This window comes from Hippoglossus hippoglossus, chromosome 16, assembly GCF_009819705.1.
Source record: "Hippoglossus hippoglossus isolate fHipHip1 chromosome 16, fHipHip1.pri, whole genome shotgun sequence".
In the NCBI taxonomy this organism is placed as follows: Eukaryota; Metazoa; Chordata; class Actinopteri; order Pleuronectiformes; family Pleuronectidae; genus Hippoglossus; species Hippoglossus hippoglossus.
In genome coordinates, this window is record NC_047166.1 from 24,766,440 (window position 1) to 24,785,385 (window position 18,946).

The 18,946-nt window shown below is 42.2% G+C and overlaps 2 protein-coding genes across 9 annotated transcripts in view; one reads left to right on the forward strand and one right to left on the reverse strand.

Moving 5' to 3' along the window:
* The window catches only part of klhl32 (kelch-like family member 32), a 30,443-nt gene extending 25,025 nt beyond the window's left edge, over positions 1-5,418 (reverse strand). For 4 of the 6 annotated variants that reach the window (XR_004616594.1, XR_004616595.1, XM_034612158.1 and 1 more), the window contains exons 1-2: positions 5,211-5,418; positions 463-643 (exon numbers count right to left, since the gene is read on the reverse strand). Coding sequence is in view for 3 of the 6 variants with exons in the window: in XM_034612158.1 (XP_034468049.1) it covers positions 463-643; positions 5,211-5,356 (327 nt within the window). In the remaining 3 variants the exon portion in view is untranslated. The remainder of the gene's footprint in view (positions 1-462; positions 644-5,210) is intronic. The other 2 variants (XM_034612157.1, XM_034612159.1) reach the window with 2 other exon arrangements.
* Positions 5,419-7,101: 1,683 nt separating this feature from the next.
* Positions 7,102-18,646, forward strand: fzd6 (frizzled class receptor 6). Of its 3 annotated transcripts, XR_004616552.1 has the most exons (9): positions 7,102-7,273; positions 8,515-8,954; positions 13,379-13,575; positions 13,666-14,245; positions 14,371-14,790; positions 15,375-15,523; positions 15,620-16,021; positions 16,869-17,097; positions 17,139-18,646. XR_004616552.1 is itself a non-coding variant. In XM_034611610.1 (8 exons), exons 2-8 carry the CDS (start codon positions 8,769-8,771, stop codon positions 17,029-17,031), a joined length of 2,097 nt encoding a protein of 698 aa, XP_034467501.1. In that variant the 5' UTR covers positions 7,102-7,273; positions 8,515-8,768; the 3' UTR covers positions 17,032-18,646. The 3 variants fall into 3 exon arrangements, 2 of the variants coding, with proteins under 2 accessions (XP_034467501.1, XP_034467502.1); XM_034611610.1 differs by having other exon boundaries at positions 16,869-18,646; XM_034611611.1 differs by lacking the exon at positions 7,102-7,273 and adding an exon at positions 7,365-7,470 and having other exon boundaries at positions 16,869-18,646.
* Positions 18,647-18,946: the final 300 nt, after the last annotated feature.

Consider the following 18,946-nt stretch of genomic DNA (forward strand, 5'->3'; position numbering starts at 1 on the left):
AAATATGATCTGCTGTAGGACTTTCATTTAGACTCACACTCCCTATGCTCCATATTCAACAAACCACTTTCCTTAGAAAGAAAACCCCATAGATGTACAGTAAAAATTGAGTTTCTATTCGATTTTTTTCTTGGACCCTGAAGCAGCATTTAGACCATTGTGAGACCCAGTGACACTTCAATAATAACCTCCAGTGAGACAGGTTTTGTGGAAGTTTAACAATCTATGGTTACACAACACACTGTATATTTGTCACCTCTATCACATCAGCAGTGGGCTACACCGCCTGACTGTTACATGCTTTTTATAGATACCTGGCAAATATCTGTTTGTTAAGAGCGCAGTCTTTTAAATCAGTCTAACCAGAAAAAATCATGTTCATGTGTGTTCAATTACATACCCACAGGATCTGTTTGTTCAGCTATCAATATACATTTTCATTCATTATGGTGGAGGACTCACCCTGAAGTAATCGCTGCAGGCTGCCAGGACAGCTTTGTGGGCGTGGAACTTCTGGTCGCCGGCCACCAGGGTGACATCACACAGCAGGCCGTCCTTCCTCTGCTGGTTAAGGGCAGAAAGGACCAAGTCCTGGTGGGACTTTGACTGGCAGAGCCTCTGTCCTGTCAGCATCTCCCTGCTGCTACCCACACACAGGCACACACACACACACACACACACACACACACACACACACACACACACACACACACACACACACACACACACACACACACACACACACACAAAGTGAATATGTACTGTAGTTGAACTGTAATTGGATTTGCGGATAAGCTCTTTTATGATGTTACATAACAATAGTAACATCTAATACTTATAGTACTACTACCAAAGCTTCTTTCATTGTTACTATAACACTCCTGCTACTATGACTACGACAGTAATTTAACCCTTTAAGACAGAATAGACACATTTCCTAATTACACTCCTCACACTGCTTCGACAGTACAGTGGATAGACGTCTATATGGCGTGGCTGTACTGATGGCAGTGTTAGTTGGTTGGCCCACTGAAAGATCTAATCAACTACTGGATGAATTGCCATGAAATGGCGATGGTGCACGTGGGGTCACCAGCAGGTCAGAGTTCACGCATCAAATTTTGTCCCAGAGCAATTGAAATGATCAACTGTGGTTTCAATTGATCAATTGTCATGGCTTTGGTCCTCACTTGACTTTCTGTCTAGCACCATTGATATTTATGGTTTTGAATGGTTTAATCAACTGTATGGATCGTCATGTTAGCATTGTCACTGAGCCATAGACTGTATATAAAGATGGATGACGCGTCTCCACTTCCTCGTAATATCTCGAAATTAAGCCGATATATATAAATATAAATGCTGTCATCTTGGTCATTTGAGCTGGAGCCTGTGCAGTAGTGTTCTCGGAATGGAGCCACCCTGACAATACACATGCTGGACCAATTGTGAATCTTTTTTTTAATAGCATCCAATATCTAATTAACACCAAGCTTACCACAAATATGAGCACTTGAACAAACATCAATGTGATAACAAGTACATAAAATGACCATCTTTGAAAAAAATATATTTGACGTACTTTGATCTTTTTTACTTTGGCCCATGTCTCACTCATTAACATAGAAGAGGTGGGATTTATGTTGTGTACTGCAGCCAGCCACCAGGTGGCAAGATGCTTTGGCTTGATTTTTGGGCAGGTGTCATGGCATCCATCTTCATACACAGTCTATGCAGTGATCATGTTAGCATGCCAGCATGTAGCCCATAACTCCACAGTGCTTAAGTACAGCCACACAGAGCTGCAAGCTGTCTTAATCCCGCTGACACTTTGGTTTTGATATTTTAAGACAAAGAAAATTTTGTAGAAATTACCACAATGAACAACAAAGCAAAAGTCTGATAAACAATAACATTCATTCAGTATATATATATATATGTTTTTGTTGTAGCAGTCCATGAAACTTGCTAGCATCACATGCAGAGAGCAGTGGGTGATAAAATGTAATTTTCTTTTTCTACACAATGTAGACCAAAGAAACGCATTTGTTTTTCTCTTTACTTTTCAATATTTTACTTTTTTGCCATGAATGCCATTTCCCACCTGTCCTGGCACTTTCTGCCCATTAGTACGTGTCTCACAGTTCTCAAGTCAGATTCCTTACCCTGGATGAGACAAATTCACTGACTATGGAACCCATGTGGCTGACTTACTGAGCGACTGACTGCCGATGCTGTGGACCCATGTTGCAGGGTATACCCACCTTTTTTCCAAACCCATCCTCAGTCCCTCTCTGCTTGTACTCATCCATCAGCAGCATGCCACCCTATCTAACTAAGTCCATCTCTGTCCACTTACAGTCCCATCCGTCACTCTAAATGCTGCTGTCTACAGGGAGGCCTGCTCTGTCACCGTCATGGTGATGGGTGTAAGACAGAGGAAATAATGGGTGTGTGGTGGTGCGTGTGTGGGATATGGGCCAGCAGTAGGATGAATGATGAGTCAGGCTGTTTGCTTGTGTGTTCCACACTGTCATATAGAGGGAGATCCAGAGGGAGAGAAGGACAAAATGGACGGCTTTAAGGGGGGATTGAATGATGATGATGAATATGTGTAATTATATATGAAAATAAAGATAAGAGGTGAAGACTATGATGCCGTGTGCAGATCTAAACGGCTAAGTCAGTTTGAAGCAGCAGAGGCAGAAACATTCAGATTTTATACCACTAGCATGTGAATTCAACCCAAATATAAAAGAGTTTACATTTCCCATAATGCAACGGATCTTTGCCTATGTCTCCAGTTGTGCATAGTGTCCTTAGTAATACCACTGGGGGTGGCTCCCTTAAATCCTGCACATGGTGCTTTAAAAGATAAACGGTGGATTTCCATTTTATTGTCTGGCAATCTTCTACATGTATCTTATTGTCAACAAATCCCAAGACAATACCAAAACTGAGTTCATCCAACTAACAAATATTGACTGTGTAGCCAAATCATGATATTCCTCCGAGCCATCAAGCTCCATGTTTTCCAAAAACAATTAAAATTCTCATAAATGAGCTACAAAAGGGAGAAATGTGTTCCTCCATTTGCTGTGAATGAGGATACTGTAGCTTATCAGGAGTCAACCACATCAACATCCTGCTGCTGTAAAAGATCACAACACACCGAATCCAAAGCTGAAAACAGTCTCCATCAAATACACAATTTACTACGGATTGAGCAAAGTTTGCTTTACAAAACCATATTATTATTATTCTTTTGTTTCATTTTTATTTCTTTTTTGGAATGACTTTGCTCGAGAATGAGAGTCAGACAAGCTGTACAGACAGTTTTTGAGACATGGAATAACACATTTTTGCAGACAACACAAATATAGAAGATACAACTTTCTCCTTACAGGGGGGCTTTCCCTTGTCTCACCTCCACAAACAAAAAGGTCTATTTTTAGGGAGAGCTGTAGAGTCAGCACACTGGGAACACCTTTACTGAACATCGGGTTTTCATCCTCTGGTTAAAATAAAGAAAAGTGCTCTCAGTGCCAAGTAAGTGGCTCCTTGCCAGCAGATGTTTAGTGCATATTACTCTAAGATGTATATTCTTTTTGAGCCTTGAGCATCTATGTTCAATATGTAGAGTATGTGAAGACAGATGGACCACGCCACCCATTGAGGCTGGGTTCAGAAGACATGCCCCCTAGACAAAGGAAGGGGAGATGGAGGAGGAGGTGCTACTGTATGTGGCTCCTGAGGACTGCAGTCTCCTCACTGGGCACATACATCAGCCTGATAGGACAGAACAGCACGTCAGCTTTACTCAGTCCATCCACTCGACCCAGTCGCACTGTGACAGCCTCCTGTGCAATGTGTGAAGGCCATGTCAGGCCTAATGCTGACTTCTCCCTTCTCCCCGCCACACTGGTGTTGACTTTGACAATTCTTTCTAGCTGCTCTTTCAAGGCCTTTTCATGTAAAGCACAGGCGCAGTGACAGCCACAGGCAGCAGGACTTCAGACAGGAGAAAAACAAGCTCAGCACTTGTCCAAAAACAAGCTGTGAGTCCGAATTACACCAAGTCCTTCTGGTGTAGCTACAACCTTGACATAATGTGCAACACACCTGAATCGGATATCCCACAGTCTCCAGTGACATAATACCCATGCAGCAGCACTGGAGGCTAACAGAGGTCAGCGAGTTGCTCTGGATATTCTGATCGAAAACACTACTCACTTCTCACTCACTGTACAATAAGTCATCCCAGGTCTATACCCGTATTGATACTTTGCAGAAGGAAGCCTATGTATGCATGTGGTTCATCTTAAGTGTAGGCAGGGCTGAGGGTACTACAGGCTGCTCCTGAGTGGAGTCCACCCCTGCAAGATGTAGTTATTGATCTGCTCACGAGTGACCTTCAGACGCATGGTCACAGCCAAATGCTACTGATGGTTTATGATGTCTATCCTGGAGTCCAACCCCACTGAAGGCAAAGACAAGCGGCAGACATTTCCTATACTGTTTAATGATGTGGAAATGTAATGAAATCATGTTTGCAAACCGCATCAGGAATACAACTTGGGATATAATATATAAAAATATATATAATTCAGCTGCATGTCCAGTACTATAGTACTAAGACATTTTTTTGAGTGTAGATAGATAGATAGATAGATAGATAGATAGATAGATAGATAGATAGATAGATAGATAGATAGATTGACTTTTCATCACTTTTGCCTCAGAAAAGATTAAACATATCCGGAAGGTGGATATATTTAGGGTCTGATAATCACAAGTAGGCCATTGTTCCCTGAAAAACATCGTAATCTCCTGACTGAAAACAACCACAGTGGTTAAATGTTGTCTTTTACGCACACGAGACAATTACGCACGACCGACGCGCAGGGGGACTGATCTGTGGGAGGAAGGTTTGTGTTGCCAGAGGAGCAGACACTTAGTGCATTATCCGGCACGTTCCAAAAAAGATCCCCAGCTGTCAAAAGGTCTCCTAGCAACAGGCCGGCGCCTCGGTCCACAAGCTACAGAGACAGAGTCAACCTCCGCTTGTTCGAGCACAATAATCCTGTTGCATCCATCACTCAACACTATCCCAGGCAGAATTCTCTTCAGAGCGCCTTCTGGCTTTGCAGGAATCCACAGTGCTCGGCTGCCTCTTATCGTCTGACTGTACCGCCGCTTATAATACGCACCTCGTACGAATGTATCGTGAATCAGTCCCGTCCCCTTTGGCGGCGCCTCCGTTACAAATGTCATTTGATGTCCGACGCTGGTCTCGTTGCGTCCGCGGCGACAGGAGAGAGACAGAGCGGAGCGACAGGACGCAGCGCGGACACATGCGCTCAGCCACCGCGGACACTTTATTGGTTTACACTGTAGCCCCTAAATTGTTACACTATAACCCCGCCTCTGTCTCTCTCTCTCTCTACGGCGGTCACATGAATGTGAACACAGACAGGATGCAGCGCCCCCTGGTGGGTCATTGTAATACTGCAAGTGCACATGTGTAGGGTACCCTTGGAACACAGGGGGTCTTCGTTGTACCTCTGGGGGATGCACAACATGTTGAATAGTCTGATTGTGTTACTTAATTATTAACTACCCAGTAATGTTGGGTTGATATACCCTTGTGTAGCATGTATACGGGTTTTTAATCCTTTTAAACAAACAACAACAACATCAACAACAATAATAATAATAATAATAATAACTACATAACTATATACTGTAAACTTTTTATTCACAAGTGCCTTTAACAGAACAATTTTACAAGGTCATACCATCACGCATTTTATTCTATTTTTTATATTTATTATTTTCCTTTTTTTGCCGTAAAATTGTTTTAAACTTTCCTTCCTGAATTAGTTATTAGTTAGTTATTAGTTATTTATAAAAAATAAATTGATTCTTTTAATTTTATCTCTGTGTTGTTATTAATGTCCCTGTGCAGCACCTTAAATCTTACTCTGTGTATGGAATGTTTGGAAAAATAGAACTACATTGCCATGATGATGATGATGATGATGATGATGATGATGATGATGATGATGATGATGATTATACGATAGGGATACATCATGTGTGAGGAATAGTCGGTAAAGTCTAAAATTATTTTTTTCTGCAACTGAATATTCTGTGGCTGTGTTTCCATTAGTTGTATATTATTGTTTTGATATTTTTTAAGTATTCTCTGAGAGGCATTGCTGGGTTTTAGTCCTTTAATAGTCTGTTCTAGACACATTTAATAAATACTGCGGGATGGAAGTCACACCATCTAGCTGTATATAGGAAAACTACACATGCATCCTCACCTTTATCTCTTCGTTTTAAAATTATAGCTGGAGTACTTGGAGTAAAAATATGGACTTTCTGATAAATACCCCGATCCTGTTAGGCAAGCACTTTAGATGCAAATATTTAAAAGTCAAGCCGATGGAAGAATGAATCTAAGATATTTCCAAAATCTCTTCAATGCACGAGGGACAAAAATGCCCCTTACTGGACTTGTTTACAGTGCTTGAATGAGACCCTTTATATATTTATATTTATTTATGTATGCCTTACGTTTGTTGTGTTATGTTATCCTTTAAACTGTATCAACACTGGTGTTTTGAATTGTTGATATATATGCCTTATATATAAATAAATGTCGATATTCATTAAATGCAATAAAGTAAAGATAAACTTTTATCTCTTCATCTTTCCATGAAAAACCAAAACCACCCTCTGTTGATACGGATGCAGGAACTACACTGAAAAGAAAAAACACTCTGTATGAATATACAGAGTGACGTCATCCAATAGAGTTAAGAAAACAGTGTGACGTCACCATGTGCTTTAGATACATGTATCCACACACTGAGTGACTGATCTGAACACATGCTGCGTTCAAGTGCTCCCCGTCACACCCACAATCTCACTGTCCTAAAAACTAACCCCCACCCCCAAACACACAGGCGCAAAGAGCATTTAAAACAAATATTATATCAGCACCATCACGTTGTTCTCTCTTTGTGCACCAGTTTGAACATCGCCGTCTGTTCACATCGACGCTCACAAAAGGTTGGAGTGAAGTAGTCCCATTTCCCACTGCAGTTGAATGCCGCTCACGGCTGAGAGAGCAGCCGGACACGCAGAGACTGGGGCTGGAGGCTCAGAGCCGGAGTCTCAGGAAACACTCCCACGAATCCCCCACAGATCCACACCAGCTGTCTCCATGTAGTCAGCTGCTTCTCCAACTCCTGCACAGTTGAGGGTAAGTGTTTGTGTTTCAGTCTTTTCACCGCCCCCCCCCCCCCCCCCCCCCACCCCCCACATAGTTTTTCCTTGCTTACAAAGTTGTTCCGGGCCCCGGTTGTCCCATGGCAGCGAACCGAGGCAGGGATGTTTACTGTACTCCCTCCCCACGGCTGGTGTCTAATGTACGGGAGGAAACGGCTCCCACTGCCCGCGGTGAACTGATATATTCTCTGTAGTAGTTAGCTTGAGGTTCAGTTTAAGTTCTGAAGAGGTGAAGTTGTTTGTTGTTTTCACTAACGTGCGCGTGTCTGCTTGTTGGGGGTTCGTCTCTTTATTGTATTTTCAGTCATTGCTAATATGCTAACAGAAAAAGTTTATGCTAGTGGCCAACCGAACTGTACTTACTCTGCAGCTTGTTTGGAGTGAAAGTCAGAAACCTGCGGTGTGCACTGTGGGGACTGCTGAAGGTGGCTCCATGTCAACAGAGATATGGAGAAACTATGTAAACTCTGACCACCGGTGTTATCAGCACCATCATCGGGAATTCAAGCAACCATTTCATCATCTTATCTCGTTATTCTTACTAGATAATATCTGGATGTAAGTTGGCTTACAACATACATGTAAACGTGTCATTATACAGGATGTAACCAGGAATAATATCCTGATCTAGACCTGTTTGGGCACCTACAAAAACCTAATACTGATACTGATGCTTTTGTATTACAGTATTATGTTCTGTCAGGCTTTCAAGATTCTTAGTTACGGGTGTGCATGTGAAAACACTGACGCTTGACTGTGAAGTTCAATGTGCGGCAACAAGCTGAGACTCATTCTTTTGAATCAGCCTGGATCTTTGAGCATTCCCCACCCCGTGTAAATGCACGTAGTTAAAGGCTGCACAGGGATTGACTGGATTTTGGTCTATTAATTCCATCTTCCTGATGCCTCTCTCAACACTGATGCATCACCCTGCAGCCCCGAGGGCCTCGAGGAGCCTGTAGGAGTGCAAAGGAAAAAACAAGGAGTAGTTAACTCTCTTTCTTTATGTGGTGGTGCAATTAAAGGCTGTTTTGATGAAAGGGCTTCAGTCTGTGTCTGCTCTGCAACTCCGTAATGCAGTAATAATCAGCTACAGAACTCTGTGCTCCTGAGGACAAGTTTTCATGAAATGTAGGTTGTGGTCTCAAACCAAAGTCTCTTTCCTTGTTTAGCTGAAAGTATAAACCTAATTCAGTATAATTACTTTGATTTCAGGGATGTGGGTTTCCTATCTGTGACCCAGAGGCCATGCTGACAGGGGGGCTGATGGGAAAGTCTTACCTCCTGCAACACCCACCCGCTCCGCTGAGATGTCCCCAGGTGGAGTGAAATGTGGATAACTGTGTGAGCCAGGGGAATTCAACGTTTGAGCCAAGACATCCTCGCACAGAGCCAAAAAGAAATCTGTTCTACTTTACACAAAACACACACACACACACACACACCCTCCCTCCCGATCAGCCGTCACAATGCTGATGCCAGGACCACTGTGGGTGTGCCTGGCACTGATATGGGTGAGAATGTGTGCTGCCCACAGCCTGTTTACCTGTGAGCCGATCAGAGTGCATCGGTGCTTGGGGGTGCCTTACAACATGACCTTCTTTCCCAACATGATGGAGCACTATGATCAGGATATTGCAGCCAGCAATATGGAGGTGAGTTCTCATTACATTATTTATATCAGTCTGTTGATATACAGTCTTATGCTAATATTTGACAGTTGAACATCAGCCAATCAATCTTGTCAACTGCCTCTGAAATTACTTTTTTGCCTGAAACCAGATTAACAGCATGTATTATATGCAGTGATATTTGTTGTTTAATAAATATTTATGAATATAGTTACAACTTTTCATTGGTAATTCCTTATTTAAAAGACCTGATATATTACGGATTTATTTCTGCTTTTTAATTCTGGCATTTTCTGTGCCAGTCAATACAGACTAATGCTGTGGGTGTGAACAGTATTTGGCTAAACACTAAAAACAATGGTCAAACCCACAAAACTTTATTTTTAAATTAAGTGGAGATCTCAGAGTTTCCAAGAACATTTTAAATACATCAGATTGAATTAGGAGGAAATGTGTATTTAGTATGATGAACTGGAACATGTTGACGCAGAATATATCTGTGGTGTTGTCAGGTTGTTGGAATGAGATGTTTTTTTCCAATCTTGAAGCTCAGTAAATAAGAGATTTAACGGCTGCTGACTCACTTTAAAGCATCTCATTAGTCTTAGTTTCCATGAAATAATTTATATCAATCGGTGATAGAAAAGAAGCTCCCTCCGCTTGTAAATACAAAATAAATGTGAATGATAAATATAATTCAAGTCACATGTGATCTCAAAATGATTTCCATTATTTGTCATTAGCTCAGGTCTATAAATGCCAGTGTCCATCACCCCTCAGGAGCATATTGATTGAACCATAATAACCATTTTGTAATGGTCATCAACAACTAGACACAAATTACCAGCCACAGTTTGTCCACAAATTATGCCTGATTGTTATAGAGCACCATGGAGTGAATGAACAGTTATGTTGTGAACATGAAAACCATGAATGTGTAAACTCTCAGCTTTCATAAATAATAAATAATTTGAATAATTACACATCATTGCCATATTGAAATTCAGTGAAGATTCAAAGTGTGAATGAAGGAGTTTCTTGATGTTTAGTTTCTATAACAAGAAAAGTATATTCAGGAAGAAGAAAAAATTCTGAAATCTCAGTCTGTCTGTATGTGGAAAGCATATCTCGAGAATTGTTCATCTTATCACCTTCACATTTAGCATGTGTTTTGTTAAGGGCCCAAGGAAGTGTAGTGTCGAATATGGTGCGATTTGGACATGTGAATTGTTGAATTAGAATAAAGTTTGAATAAACGGGCGACCAGGGCTCTGTAGCAGCGGCCGCTGGGACTCATCAATGTAAGTGGCATTGTCGATCTCGACAATAGCACGTTCACGACAATGGCGGCAAGTGATTCTCCTCTTTGGGGTTTGCGTACTGTGCCAAGCATCACAGAACTTTGAATTAACAAGTGAAGAGCTGTTTGTGCAGCAGCAGTGCTGCAACTTCAGCGTTCTGTGGAGTGAGTCCCACAGCCACTCTTTACTTGCCGCGTATCAGAAAGAAAGCTACATCCAGCATTACCACAAGCCTATGCACTTAGCCAAAACCTTCACTGAAAAAAAAGCAGTGTTTGAGTCCACAAAACACTGTTGGAGTTTCAGGGGTAAACAGCATTGCAGCCAAATCCAATTAAATTTAAGTAACTGGTGACCAATTCTTCAAACGTAAAAGAAAAATGCCTCCATACTGCTTGTGTGTTATCATCCAAGTTTACGAAAGCTGCGACATTCAAATTCAACTAGAAATGGCGTCATTTACACCATGATTTAAGCCTGAATGTCCTCTGGTTTCCTCCTCTGGAGCCACATTCACGTTCGTATGCACACACTGCACACAAGCTCTCGTACAAGGGTATGCGTGTAGCATCGCTACTTCCGGTAGCGGACATTAGATTGGATTTGGCTGCCACGCTGTTTATCCCTGAAATTCCGAAAAGTGTTTTGTGGACTCAAACACTTCACATACCCCTTCATCAGAGTGGAGAGAATGAGTGAATACAAATTTGTCACTATCCCATTTACAGGCAGTATTAGAACAGGCACTACACTTGTTCTTATTTATGACAGGAACCTACTGTAAAAAGCAAGAGTTACAGCCAATGGGTGATACACACTCACACTAGTTGTATCTTTTTTTTATAAAAGTGGGAGAATATAGACTATAGCTGCAGTTACATTATCATTTTTATTGTCTTACATATGAAGTGAGGAGAACTCAAACTTTTGTTCAATTTAAAGTTTAATTTTCATGCTAATAATAAATTCTCTGTGATAAAATCTTGCCAAGTGGAACTTCACCCACACCAAGTCAGGTGCCCTATGTTGCTATTGTGTGAATTCTTAAAACATACTCACTGTGATATCTTACTACTAATGCCCTCAGTTACAAACATGTTTGGTGCTGGGACTCAGCACTGAAGTCTGTTGCTGTAGCCGTAGCCTTCCTGAGGGCCTGGGTTTGGGTTACACATGTTTGGTGTTGGAGCGTGAACAGTGATCTGTTGAAGGAGTCTTTTGTTTGGCATCTGGCAAAGGTAAAGGCTTCTTATTTCACAGCAACCTTGGCCATCGGCAACTCTATCGACTTTGTTGTGAGGAGCCTTTGATTTGTGCAGGAAGGGGAGGGACACACCCAGTCCCATACAAAGCCGACCCTGCATACCACAACTAGTATTCTCTCTGTTAATCACTCACTCATTTCTCCCCCCTGTACACACTCGTACCTCCACAGTGCCGTCGCCCAGGTGACAGGCTACAGTGTGGTCTACATTCAACAATACATACTGTACATAGTTCTCTCTGAAATGGTGCAGTGAGTTACCATAAAGTCCCAATGCTGTGATCAAGCAGACTTTGGCTGCGTACTGGACTCACACCAGTCTATCAGTAGGATTTTCCGGAGGAGGACTAAACTTTGATGTGTTAGAATTCAAAGAGAACAGAAAACTAACAAAGTGGATGTACTGTACAGACAGGGAACACCCAAAGGTCTTAGAAGTCTGAGGTAAAGTTTGAAAAGTGAGTGTCCAGCCCTTTTTCTTCAATCATTTAATCCTTGAAGTACTTGGCCATGAAATTCTCTGCAGAGGATTTTGCCTTTAAGTCCAAATTAACTCGACCTGTAGCGCTGATCCTGCCTGTTCCCGAAATGAGGGCAGTTTTTACAGTAACTCTGCTCTGAAGCAAATAAAGGTCAGATTGTTGAGCAAGTGGGAAGTCACTGACAAGGAGTCCAGGACCTCCACAGTTAGGGAAACAAGGACGCTTACTGTCAGAGAAGGCAAGCCCAGGGCCCAGAGCTGGGCCTACTGCCAGACTGGATTTCAGGAGGAAAAATGAAAAACGTTGAATAGTAGACTGTGCTAGAGCGTATGTGTATGTTTTGTGTACAAATATTGGCAGTATGGACTGACATCAGTCTGTCTGCACATGAACGTCTGATGAGGTTCAAACCAGCAGTTGAGACCCCAACGGCTTTAAAATGTCCACATGGTTATAATAATAAGTTCTGGGTGATGCAACTTGGTTTACAGGCGATATTAAAGAAACCTCTCCCTTTCTACAAAGTCTAAACCTAAAACCCAAGGATACAGAAACAAAAGCATATACATGATGTGGACTTATTTAACTGGAATGAGGTTGTCTTCAGTGTGAGCCGTGTATCCCACTGATAAATATCTACACACCCTGTGGACACACTAATACTGTGCGGCTCCTTAGCAGCCTAACCTATCAACAGCTCTGTGCATTCCAGCCCCCTTGGCCGGTTGTGTGTTTCCAAATGTCCGCACACTCATTTCCTGCCACCTAGACTGCACCCCCTTCTCCTTCTTCCCCTCTCACAAGTCCCTGACCAGTGTGTTGAAAGGAAGAATATGGTTTGCTTGCCAGTCAATGGGCCCCTTTGTGTGGCGCTATAGAGCACTGAAGCTCAACAAGATGAAATTAATACCATACTCAGCTCAGAATTGCACTAAGAAATAGCCATCTAAATTAAAGGTTATTGTAACATTTCTTTTCCAGAAGAGTGCCGTGGAACTCTTGATATTTTGTGTTCCTTGGTGAACCAATGAGCACCTTCACCATACTTTGACTTTCGTTTAAACTTCTCAAACCTCTGACCTGTAACTACTTAAAAAAATAAAAGTTGACATGACTGAACGATAAAAGTTTTTATCGTGTAGGCCCTAAAAGATAAAATCATAATGTTTTTTCCAAAAATGCAAGTATTTGGGAAATGTCTAAAAAATACTATTAATGATACGTTTTAAATGATAATTTATTTTTGTCAAATGCAGAATGTGTGAATCTGCCCTTACCTTTCAACATTTAAATATACCAAACCAATTCATGTATTTTGAGTTTACTTTCAAATGTGTATCATAACTTCTCATTTTGACAAATTAATTTACAACACTATATAACCTTTCTTTTCATCTTCAGCCTTTCATGCCCCTGGTAAGCCTCCACTGCTCTCCAGACGTCCACCACTTCCTATGTCAAGCCTTTATCCCAGCATGCACTGAGGAGAATAAAGTGATTCGTCCTTGTCGAGAGCGCTGTGAGGCAGTTCTGTCAGACTGCAAGGAGAATATCCGGATCTTTGGCATCACATGGCCTCCTGAGCTGCAGTGTGACAAGTAAGAAAGCGTCACTTACAGTCACTCCACAAGAGCAATACGAATTCTTCCTCATCAATTGATTAACCCGTTATTATTTTTATCCTTTAGATTGGATTCATGTAGCTCCGATGATGGTTCTACTCCTCCTGCAACCACGCCAGTGATCTCCTCATCAGCTATGAGGGACCTGGGCTTCTGGTGCCCTCTGCAGTTAAAGACCAAGCCAGGCCAGGGATCATCGTTCCTGGGCGCCCAGGACTGTGCTCCGCCCTGCTCCAACATGTACTTCAAACCTCACGACATTGAGTTTGCAAAGAGCTTCATCGGCGTGTGCTCCATCATCTGCCTGTGCGCAACTCTCTTCACATTCCTCACTTTCCTCATTGATGTCAAACGTTTCCGCTACCCTGAGCGGCCCATAATCTTTTACGCCGTCTGCTACAGCTTCGTCTCGCTCATATACTTCATCGGGTTCTTGCTGGGGAACCAAGCAGCCTGTACCAAGGCAGTGCAGCCTACAGGCGTGGATACAGTGGTGCTTGGCTCTCAAAGCAAAGGGTGCACTTTGCTTTTCATGCTCCTCTACTTTTTCTCCATCGCTGGTATTGTCTGGTGGGTCATCCTCACCATCACCTGGTTCCTGGCAGCTGGACCCAAGTGGAGCTGCGAAGCCATAGAGAAGAAAGCGGTAAGGATTTGGGGAATTTATGCTCAGGTGTTCTTTGAAAATAGCGAGACAATATAGAAAAGAGGTCCAGAAAATAAATATAAAATGATAAATCGAAAACATTCATCTTTGTCGTTTGTCTGTAGGTGTGGTTTCACTCTGCCGCCTGGGGGATCCCCGGGGCGCTAACTGTCCTGCTACTTGCCCTGAACAAGGTTGAGGGGGACAACATCAGCGGGGTTTGTTTTGTGGGACTTTATGACCTGGACGCCCTGCGCTACTTTGTTCTGGCTCCGCTGTCAGTTGGCGTCGTAGTCGGCCTCTTCCTCATCCTGGCAGGCATCGTCTCTCTCAACCACGTGCGACAGGTCATTCAGCACGACGAGCGTAACCAGGAGAAGCTGAAGAAGTTCATGATCCGCATCGGTGTGTTCAGCTGCCTCTATCTGGTCCCGCTGGTCACTCTGTTAGCCTGCTACACCTACGAGCAGAGTCATCGCAGCGCCTGGGAGAAAACCTGGATCAACGACCGCTGTCAGGAGTACAGCATCCCATGTTCCTACAAGGTAGCAGTGGCTCATTCACTTACTGAACATGTTGTGGAACAAGTCAAGGCCAAAGTGCAGATGAGAATAGGCTTTGCAACTTACTATAGGTCATGTTTATGCTGAGCTGGACTCAAATGCTAACAAATATGGAATGCAGGAAAAGTCTTTAATACAAAAAGTTGCTGGCAAATAGAACTAAGGAAATCCAATAAACTGAGTACCACAAGTTGAACGGACAAAGACAAAATGAAACACGGAGACCTTATAAAAGAAGGCCTGAGGGCCAGTGTCCCTTTGTACAAGATATTTTCAAATTTGTATCTGTACAGAGGAACAGCCCCAAAAACAACAGTATATTTATTTTCTATGCATTTTAATGGCTGCCCAATTAGAAAACATTTTAAGTCTGAAAATGAAAAATATGAAATACATACACAGTGAACAGTGTACAGTGGGAAATGTCAGTGTCTGCGCTGAAAATGTCATAAAGCTTGATTGAAGCTGAAGTTGAAAATGAATCTATAGATCAAAAATATATATGATGATTCATACACTTTAATTACAAGGATTTTGTGAAATTTGATTTTGCTTCTTTGTTTCAGACAACAGAGAACGACCGTCCTGACCTCTCTCTGTTTTTGGTAAAATACTTGATGACGCTGGTGGTTGGAATATCTGCAGTGTTCTGGGTCAGCAGCAAGAAGACATGCTCTGAGTGGGCCTACTTCTTCAACAGGACCCGCAAGAGAGAGTGAGCGCCCTTCTCTTGTTTTGTTACAATTCAAATTCAGTTACTACAGAAATAGATTTATTAATGCTAAACATTTTCATGATCGCTGACCCACAGTCCCATCAGCGAGAGCCGCCGGGTGCTCCAGGAGTCCTGCGAGTTCTTCCTCAAGCACAACAGCCGCGTCCAGCACAAGAAGAAACACTACAAGCCCAGCTCCCACAGGCTCAAAGTCATCTCCAAGTCCATGGGCACAAGCACGGGCGCCGCTCCCACCAACGCCTCCCCTGTCGCCAACACCACCAGTAAAGGAACCTCTGCACTGGGCAACCATGATCCCCACATGCAAGGTTCTCTGTCTGAGGCCTCAGCCAGGGAGCACCTGGACAGGGGCACCTTGAGCCGAAGCTCCAGAAGAGGGGAGAGGGACAGAGAGAGGGAGCGGGGAGAGAGACGCAGCAAAGGTGGAGGTTCCAGCAAGTTCAGCAGCCACTCAGAGAACCTGCATCCAGATGGGAGGTAAGTGAGACAGATCTGAGAAACCATAAGCAGAGTTCACACTATACAACTTTCAAAGTCAGCGGATCACTGCGCAGTTCACATGACACGACTAGTTGCCTTGTGATCGTTGTCTAGAAGTCGTGAGTTCCTGCTCGTCTGACACATCAAACTGGAGAAAGTGAAACACTTCAGTGGACTTTACAGTTGTTAAGAATGGAGAGCGGCTCGGATCGCGTTTGAACAGAAACATGCGTCCCTGAGAGAAAACTAACTGAGCCCAACCAGAACCCAACAGGCATTTTGTGTGTTTTTTTCTGTCTGAGCCCAAAACAGTTACTAAAAGCTGCGCCGAGTTGGTGTTACTTTGTCCCTGACACACATGGTTATTACTCGATTTCTCAGATTTACAGAAATTGCAGTGTAAAGAAATCGGGGAGCATCTCTCCACTACATGTACCTTCACCACCTTCACCCTGTCCTGCACCCTGATTGGTTGGAGTTGGGAGGAGTTGCCTACCCTGACTAGATTTTCAGCTGATTTGCGACATGTCGGCGACGTGTCTGCAAGCTTCTGGAATGAAGAGTTCACACATAGTGATTCCCTACTGCTGATCGAGCGCCAATCAGAAGCTTTTGTCAGCAACTTGCAAAATTCAGCAGTGACTGGCAAATCGGGCTGAAATCCTGTAGTGTGAACTACGCTTTAGATACAACTGTTCTATCTTGTCTGTACCTTCATGTTTTTCTAAAGTTTAGATGTAACACTACTACTACCTGCTGTAAAACATGGCTTTTTATGTATATGGAACTACACCTACACAAGCAGTAACCACCATTAACCTTGAATGTGTCCTGATTGATTTAGGATGAGTCCAAGGAGCGAGCTGTCAGAGGCCAGACAGGTTCCCATTGGACAGCAACATCCAGCGATAAAAAAATCACACAGCAGCATCATCCAGGACTCCACCCACCAGCTGGTGCACCAGGTGCCTGAGGAGAGCAAGGACACAAAGGATAGCAGCTGCTGAGATATCTGATCCATCCATCCATCCATCCATCCATCCATCCATCCATCCATCCATCCATCCATCCATCTATCCATCCACCTATCCATCCATCCATCCATCCATCCATCCATACCACTGAGAACACATGTTGCTGGTTGATGTTACCTCTTTGTGTCGTATTATACATCATATTATTGTATTGGTTTCATTATAGTCAGTGAATGTTCATCACCAGCAAAATGTATCATACCTTGAGTATTTCATATGTGGTTCAGTGAGTTTTAGCAGAGATCTAAAGGTGTTAGGTGAATTTAGTTTGGGTCACAATAATGTCTTTCAGCTTTACTGAGCTTTTAGCCTCACACACACAGCAGCGCAGCTCTGTCCCAACTTTAAAACCACCAGTTTGATTTTAAAGAGTACATCAGCTCTACTGTTTTGTACATTGGTAGCTCAGAAGCATATAATGCATACTAGTTAGCACAAGAAATATTTATCTGCATCTTTTTTTTGAAAGTCTTTGACTGGACTAGTCGTTACACTGAGAGTTTTGTTAGAATGATGATGATGATGCCAAACATTGAGCATGAGGAGAGACTTCCTGTGGTTAACTCTTATTGAATGTCTTATTGTTCCTTGTGTTAAAGTTGTTTTTTCTTGAAACCTCATCTTTTTTCTTCTTCAAAGAGAAGCATACTCTTAAACATGATTTTTTTTTAAAGTTTTCTAAGATGTTCTTTCATTTTATGTTTACCTCCGTTTTCCTACATATTTGTGTTGCGTAAACACAGATTCTGCCAATTTTGGCCTCTGTAAGCGTTTCAAAGATGTGAATCTGGATCAAGTATTTGAGCTTTATAGTTTTCTAAAAGAATGTGCCTTCCTCTTCCTCAAAGAACCTACAGATGTTTTGCATGTGTGATGTCTACCTGGGTTCTCGTTGTAGGCGTTAAGTCTTATGATCTTCAAGGATATTGAAGAAACAAATCAAACACGCTTTGCAATATTTTTGATTAGAAGCACAAACCACTACTTTTAAAGTATGAATAGTCATAAGCAATTAATATTGGAAAGGTTCTGGTTTTATTTTTATAACACATGGGTCACAGATCATACAGCACTCCTTCGAGAAGTGTGTTTTATTAGAACATGTGTTGTGCTGTAGTATTTTGCCATGTAAGGGACCGATTCTTCCCTCAGCGCTCTTTACCTTTTATATTTGGGAGTCACGTGATAGTTCCAGGAACACTTTTGAAAAGGGAATCCTCGTCAGCCTATTTCTACTGTATATTCTTACTCTGGCATGTGGACTGGGGTCTTGCATGTGATAGCGGTGTCTATTAAATACTCTACAACTGGGGGTTTTCAAAGTGAGAGAATGGGGGCCTCAGACAAAGCTGGGAAAGAGGGGCCTCCTCGCCCCAACTAAGTTTAGGTAGTTTTGCCCAATTTCCTTTTTTCTGTGACTACAAAATCCATAAATTCCCACTTATATTCCCTGAGCCTTCCTCCCACTTTGAAAACCTCTGTAAATACAGTTCTGTGCGCTGTTTTTTATGTAGCCTGTCTTTTCAATCCAATTTTGTATTTGTAATTTCATTTTGATAAAATATTGAATAATAAAAGATTGAATTTATGTGTTTGTGTCAATAGTTGTCTGAATTATTATATATTTGTCATTGTTTTATTCGTTTATTTAGCCTGATTCCTCATACTTAAATTTAGCTCCTGACAAATAGCCTTCCTTGTCTCAGCCTCATCCTTATTAAAGATCTTAACTTAAAATGCTAACTTATCTGTCTCCCTCTACTGTAATCTTTATTCGTCTCAGATAATGACATTCTTGAGATGAAATCAAAAATACATAAAGATTTAAAAGAGAAGTTGATTGGCTTCCACATGAGTGTACACAATATCAATATATTATTATCTCAGT

Bases quoted from the DNA above. Each gene is read 5' to 3' on its own strand.
- fzd6 (XM_034611610.1), top strand. From the start codon at position 8,769: ATGCTGATGCCAGGACCACTGTGGGTGTGCCTGGCACTGATATGGGTG. The intron at 13,576-13,665 runs GTAAGAAAGCGT...TTTATCCTTTAG, and splicing joins CCTGAGCTGCAGTGTGACAA to ATTGGATTCATGTAGCTCCG. The intron at 16,022-16,868 runs GTAAGTGAGACA...TGATTGATTTAG, and splicing joins AACCTGCATCCAGATGGGAG to GATGAGTCCAAGGAGCGAGC.